A 6,984-nucleotide genomic window follows, 5' to 3' on the forward strand; every position below is an offset into this window, starting at 1 on the left:
CCTCCGGCATATGGGGCCAGGGCCCTACTCCTTCGAGCCACAGGCGCCTCCCAGAGTTGCCAATTTTCTGCTGACCACTGATGTAGCTGATCACCATGTAGGAAGAGCTGCTGTGAGATGAGAAACTACTTATAGACAGACTTGAGTTAGAGTGAGTTTAAGAAAGGAGAACTGCTGAGCTCTTGGGTAGATGTTAGGGCTTCACTGACCAAGTCCCCTAGCTATTGGGTTGCTAAGTACTTTTAGAATGACACTTACACCTTGGCTGATTATAAAGAAAGGGGGAACAGGTACCCAAAGATTTGTTGCTATCACCAGGATAGGGAAGAAAAAGACCAGATCCACAGGAATGATCTGCCTGTGAGAAGGGGACAGGTCTGTCCTTGTGTATTAGCTGTGTATGACTTTGAGCAGGATCTCTGATCAAATACTTCTCCACGCCCCAAGCATATCCTCAAGGCCCTAGAATATAGAAGTCCTCTGAACATGGGTCTTCACCTGATGTGGGAATCACTATTTTCTTCATTGCTTTTGAACCCTTCGATTTAGATCTTAATTAAAGCAGGCGGTATTTTAAGTGGGCTGATAACTATTTTGACATGACAGGTTTTTTGATAGTTGTATCCTAGGAAGAGTTGAAAGTAAGCTTTTTAAAATAAGGATTCTATTTGTCCTTTGCCCTCCAGGGTGTGTAGGTTGTCACTCCGAAGGTAAGCTGCAGACAGGGCAGTATCTGTTCAGGCTGATTTAAGATGATGCATGGTGTGACCAGCTAGAAGGGACAGCAGAGTGAACTTTAGACAGTCCCATCATGCTTACTGTATAGCAGGACAGTGGGCCTCTCTGCAGCTACTCTGCTCAGCTCTTAAATGAGGGCCTCTGGTCATATGGAAGGAGGGACGATTGTAGTTCAGAAGCATCGCAGCGCGGGGGCAGTAAACGAACTTCGGGAGCATCTTATCTTTATGTCTGTGCCATTAACGGAAATTATTTTGGATAAGGAGGAAAATATGCAGCAGGCACGAGAGGAAGAAGAACGTCGTAAAGAGGCAACTGCACATTTCCAGATTACTTTGAATGAAATCCAAGCCCAGCTGGAGCAACATGACATACACAATGCCAAGCTCCGTCAGGAGAACATCGAACTGGGAGAGAAGCTGAAGAAGCTCATCGAACAGTACGCACTGAGGGAAGAGGTAATGGCATTTGGTTTGTTTAAACAGCTTTGCAGGATCAGCAAAAGCTTCACTGTTTGCTCCTAAAGTAAAACCACTGTCACAGGATGTTTTCATAACTTGCATGTATGTATAGTGGAAGTCAGTTGCTTAATAGGAAAGAATCAGGTACTACATGACCAGAAGGACTAGTAGCGATCATCACTTGATGGTCCTGGAGTCACTGGATTTGGGACTATAGATATCCAGTACAATGCTTGACAGTTTTTTATTTTTAGTAGAGACAGGGATCTGCTCAGGCTGGTCTAGAATTCCTGAACTGAAGCTATCCACCTGCCTCGGCCTCCCAGAGTGCTAGGATTACAGGCATGAGGCACTGAGCCCGGCTGGTCTTATTTATTTATTTATTTATTTTATTTTATTATTTTTTTGGAGACAGAGTCTCACTGTGTCTCCCTGGGTAGAGTACTGTGGTGTCACAGCTCACAGCAACCTCAAACTCTTGGGCTTCAGCAATTCTCTTGCCTCAGCCTCCTAAGTAGCTGGGAGTACAGGCGCCTGCCACAGCGCCAGGCTATTTTTTTTGTTGTTGCAATTGTCATTGTGGTTTTAGCTGGCCCAGGCCAGGTTCGAACCTGCAAGCCTCAGTGTATGTTTCCTGTGAGTATCCCCTGTCCACACAAGGGCACTCAGGTTCAGTGTGGGGAGGAATTTTCCCAGGGCCATACCCTGGCCAGGGTGTGACATGGGCCATTCCTACCATCATGCCATGCTGCCTCTAGGTGAGAAATCTGAGAAAATTTCATAGAGAAAAAGGAATTGTGTGTGTGTTATGTGGGTGTAATAGTTGGCTCTCTTTATCCTGATGTAGTTTGAGTCTTATTTTCAGCAGAGGGCAGAAACAGGAAGTACAAAGCTGGTGACGGGCACTGGGCTGACAGGGCCAGGGCCAGGGCAGCACTCCTGTGGGTGTGGGTTGGTTTGCAGAGTAGCCACCCCCATTAGCACAGGGACTGAAAAACTCAGTGTTCTCAGCTACAGTGGTATTAGCAGGACAGCAGGGTAAACAGGATGCTGTGACTTCTGCTGTTTCCTCCCCACTGTGTTCCTTTCTTTGGTAAGTGATAGAAGGACTTTTGTTTTCCCGCAGCATATTGATAAAGTGTTCAAACACAAGGAACTGCAACAACAGCTTGTGGATGCCAAACTTCAGCAAACGACACAGCTGATAAAGGAAGCCGACGAAAAGCATCAGAGAGAAAGAGAGTTTGTAAGTTCGTCTTCTTTTTTTATTTGTGCAGTTTTGTGGGGTACATGTGAAATTTTGCTATAATGTGGAGTGATCAAGTCAGAGCACTTAAGAGTGTCCCATCTACCGAGCACAGTATATTTTTGTATAGTCAGTCCTCCGTTTTGAGAAATTATTGCCAAAATTGTAACCAAAGCTATTTAAAACATTTAAATTTACTCTACATTTACCATAGCACCCAGCGCACGATGGTCAGCTTTTTGCTCTAGATTGAGAAGAGAGAGGGAACACGAGTTAGAAAGCATTTTATTTGTATTTAACTTTTTATATAGAAAATACACTGGAGAGATTAGACCATGTCAGTGGAAAGACCTGTACTTACTTTTTTATTTTTCCTATGCTTATTTATTTCAGTTCTGAGGTAGTGGTCTTCAAATTTAAGAATTGTGCTAGGATTTAGCATATTAAATTTGGTAATTCAGTTTAATAACAGGCTTAGCAAACACAGGTTATGTTTTATTTCTAAACACGTAACCGGAAACTAGGGCAACCATTTGTTTACTCACTTTGGTATAATCTCTGATAAAATTTTAACAGAATCCTCTATACCCTAATTACTTAGCATCAGTTCCAGAGTGTTTGCTCACGTTATATTAGCCTGTCAATAATTGTGAGTACAGTGGAAATCTCACTGGGTATATATATTTAATATGTGCAAATTTATACATGCTTATCCAAAAAGATAATAAAAGTGAGAAATGATTATACTAATGTGGACTGTTTGATCCAGCATTCACTCAAGTAGCCAAGAGGCCACAAGGTGAGTGCAGTGTAAAGACTCACTTCCTGTGTGGCCCTTGTGATGTGAATCTGTCATGCTGAGTGTGAATCTGGGGCTCAGAGACGTCTTTCCTAGTATGGTCCTTTCACAGGAACTGACAATGGTATTCAGTGCTCACCTGAGAAATGGTTATCATTTCCAAAGGTGGACTACAAATTTTATACACATGCATGTGTGCACATGTATGTACCTTCTGGTTGGTTCAGTAGGACTTTTCTTTTTCTTTCTTTTTTTTTTTTTATTAAATCATAGCTGTGTACATTAATGCAGTCATGGGGTACAGTGTGCTGGTTTTATATACAATTTGAAATACTTTGATCAAACTGGTTAACATAGCCTTCATGGCATCCTCTTAGTTACTACGTTAAGACATTTATATTCTACATTTAGAAAGATTCACATGTACCCTTATAAGATGAACCATAGGTGTGGTCCCACCAATCACCCCCCTCCACCCATCCTCCCCTCTCCCCTCCCCTCCCCTCCCTCTCCCTTTTCCCCATATTCTTGGGCTAAAGTTGGGTTATAGCTTTCCTATGAAAGCTATAAATTAGTTTCATCAGTAGGACTTTTCAAGGCTTCTTTGGACTATGTATTTGACAATTTACTTCAGGGATTTACAACTGCCTACTATGCAACTTTATTATGTCGTTTTGTTGAAAACCCAAGTATTGTATATAGATGAAAGCATCCATCCCCACACCCCACCCCAGGGTTTTAAAAAATTACTTAAGAACCAGGTGTTGGATTTCATTGCTTTGCTCCAGACCCTCTCACCTTGCCTCATCTTGCCTCTCAGGGAGTAGAGGGGGCTTTCTAGGTCACCCAGATAATGTCAAGATTCCTAGCCATGTTTTCTGCTAATACTAGACATCTAATTATTTCACCTAAAATACAACAGTTGCTCTTTGTTTTGTAAATTTTATTAGGTCTCCAGGGTACTTTTTCTGCTTTAGCAGTAAAAGATTATTTCTTTGTTCCTAAGTATTAACAAGTGGGACAGATGGAAGACACGGATAAATGGTAGTTGTGAACAGAATGTTGTCGTCTATAGACTCGTGGTTCTTGCTAAAATACTGAGCAGAAGGGTAAAGCCTAACTGTATGGCCATTCAATGTCATAATTGTATTTGTTATTATTAGCATTTTACCAGAATGTTTCTGTTTTCTAGTTACTAAAAGAAGCAACAGAATCCAGGCACAAATACGAGCAAATGAAACAGCAAGAAGTCCAACTGAAACAGCAGGTAACTTGGCAGCAGAAGGTAGAATTTATAAGAAAAATGATGGTGCGTGTGATCATGTCTTGAATCTCCTCTAAGATGGTTTTGATTTTCCCCAGCCAGAGCTGACCAGAACTGAGGAAGAGATCACATGTCCCTTTTGGGTTTGTCCACTACTTCATTTAGGGTAACCAACTCATCTCTGTTTCCACAGTACTTCCTGGTTTTAATACTGACAGGTCCACGTCTCAGGAAATTCTTGGTTTCAGGGCAGACTGGGATGGTTGCCCAGGATAGATACTTGCTCAATTTGTTCCCAGTGTGTCACTTAATTTCCCACTGAAGGAAAACTGACAGATCTGCAGATTTTAGTCCTTTGTGTCAAGTTGAACCATATGAAATTGCTAAAGAAGTTAAGAATATTTGACTCCTTTGAGCTGTAAAATGACAATTTTGTATAGTTTAAACTATACCTTTAGAATTTTGTGCCGTGAGCAATAACCTATTTTGAAAACTACACATGGCTGGCTGTGGTGAGGCACGCCTATAGTCCCTGCTACTCCCGAGGCTGAGGCGGGAGGATCACTGGAGCCCAGGATTTAAAGGCAGCAGTGAGCCATGCTCACATCACTACACTCTAGCCTTGGTGACAGAGTAAAAAGAAAAAAGAAAAAGCCCTGCATAGGGCCACAGTGTGGCTCCCAGGGTAGTTGTGGTGGTGGTGTTTCTAAGCAGGGCCCTCCCTTTCCGTGCAGACCCTAGTGGGGGGCGGCCTCTCGGATCTCTGTGTAGTTGCCTCACGTGCAGTGAGAGTAGCAGGCGCTGGGTGGCGCCTGTGGCTCAAAGGAGTAAGGCACCGGCCCCATATGCTGGGGGTGGTAGGTTCAAACCCAGCCCCGGCCAAAAACTGCAAAAAAAAAAAAAAAAAGAGAGAGAGAGAGAGAGTAGCAGACGCTTTTTCCTTACTCAAAGCAAAGGTGCAGGAGAGACTTCCATCTTTACAGACAAAATTAGGCGTTTGTATCTATAATTCACTCTTTTTTCCGTTAACTAGATCACGTTCTGTTGAAGAGTGCCACTTATTTCAAAGGTTTACTATACTAACATAGTAAGTTTCTTTAATGTAAGGATTCTAAATTTGCCTTCAAATACATGGCTGGCTTGAGTCTTCCACCAGTACCTCTTTTGGAGTGCTATTTTTCTTTGGGAAAGTTTTACATTGTGGTGATGTTATCTTCCTCTAAAGCTAGTCTGACTTAGACTGAAAATTCCAATTCAGATATCAGAAATCTTTGCAACATTACACCGTAAGTTATGATCATGCTAGAAGGCACCTCGAAGATTCGAACCTTTACTTATCAGCCCTGTGCATTCGGTCATCCATGTAAACAAGGATGGGAATCAATGTGGAGGAGGTGTAAAGTATACAGCCTGGTGCGATGGCTCACACCTGAAATCCTAGCACTCTGGGAGGCCAACACAGATGGATTGCTTGAGCTCATGAGTTCAAGACCCCAGCCTAAGAAGAACAAGAATAAAAATAGAAAAATTAGCTGGGCATTGTGGCAGGCGCCTGTAATACCAGCTACCCATGAGGCTGAGACAAGAGGATCTCTTGACCCCAAGAGTTTGAGGTTGCTGTGAGGTATGATGATGCCATGGCACTCTACTCAGGGCAACAGAGTGAGATTGTCTCAAAAAAAAGAAAACAGTGTTCTTGAACATGGGAGTCATTGATAATGCTGCAGTAGAAGTCACAGAGCCCCCCCAGGCCTGCTCTGCTTCTGTTGTCTGTTATCTGTACCACCCTGAGTCATTTCGTTTCTTTTGGTGTCACCTCCTTTTCCTGCTACCTAAATGTGGTTGTCCTTCCCTAGAGTGTCCCATTTTCTGTGCTTACTATGTTATTTCCTAAATTTGAGTGCACTTCTGTGGGATGTTAGAACTTAGCCATCTATGTCTGATGTCCAAGCATTGGGTATGGATTTGTTTTTAGAAACGCTTACAACAAATCATATCTAACTATATTTTCCTTTGGAAGTTGGGGAATTTGAATTGTTTACATGGAACTCAGAATATTTCGTACTTTTTTCTGTAGCTTTCTCTGTATATGGATAAGTTTGAAGAATTCCAGACTACCATGGCAAAAAGCAATGAACTGTTTACAACCTTCAGGCAGGAAATGGAAAAGGTATTTGCATGTTTTTAGTAGACTATTACATAAAAAGGAATTTATATAAGCTATTTTAAGTATGATTACTGCTTAGATGAATTATTTGTTTTCGTTTTTTTGTTGGTTTTTTTTTTTTTTTTGAGACTGAGTCTCAGTTTGTTGCCCCTAGAAGAGTGCTGTGGTGTCATAGCTACAAAACCTCAGACTCCTGGGCTCAAGTGAGCCTCTTTTTTTTTGAGACAGAGCCTCAAGCTGTCCCCCTGGGTAGAGTGCTGTGGCATCACAGCTCACAGCAACCTCCAACTCCTGGGCTCAAGCGAGTCT

The 6,984-nt window shown here is 42.3% G+C and overlaps 1 protein-coding gene across 3 annotated transcripts in view; it reads left to right on the plus strand.

Annotated features, from left to right (window-relative positions):
• The window catches only part of TXLNG (taxilin gamma), a 52,517-nt gene that overhangs the window by 40,425 nt on the left and 5,108 nt on the right, over positions 1–6,984 (plus strand). For all 3 annotated transcript variants that reach the window (XM_023514325.1, XM_012806419.2, XM_012806418.2), the window contains 4 exons: positions 1,002–1,196; positions 2,326–2,445; positions 4,437–4,511; positions 6,586–6,678. In XM_023514325.1, coding sequence (XP_023370093.1) covers positions 1,002–1,196; positions 2,326–2,445; positions 4,437–4,511; positions 6,586–6,678 — 483 coding nt within the window. The remainder of the gene's footprint in view (positions 1–1,001; positions 1,197–2,325; positions 2,446–4,436; positions 4,512–6,585; positions 6,679–6,984) is intronic.

This window comes from Otolemur garnettii, unplaced genomic scaffold (assembly GCF_000181295.1).
Source record: "Otolemur garnettii isolate 467f Iridium unplaced genomic scaffold, OtoGar3 scaffold00051, whole genome shotgun sequence".
In the NCBI taxonomy this organism is placed as follows: domain Eukaryota; kingdom Metazoa; phylum Chordata; class Mammalia; order Primates; family Galagidae; genus Otolemur; species Otolemur garnettii.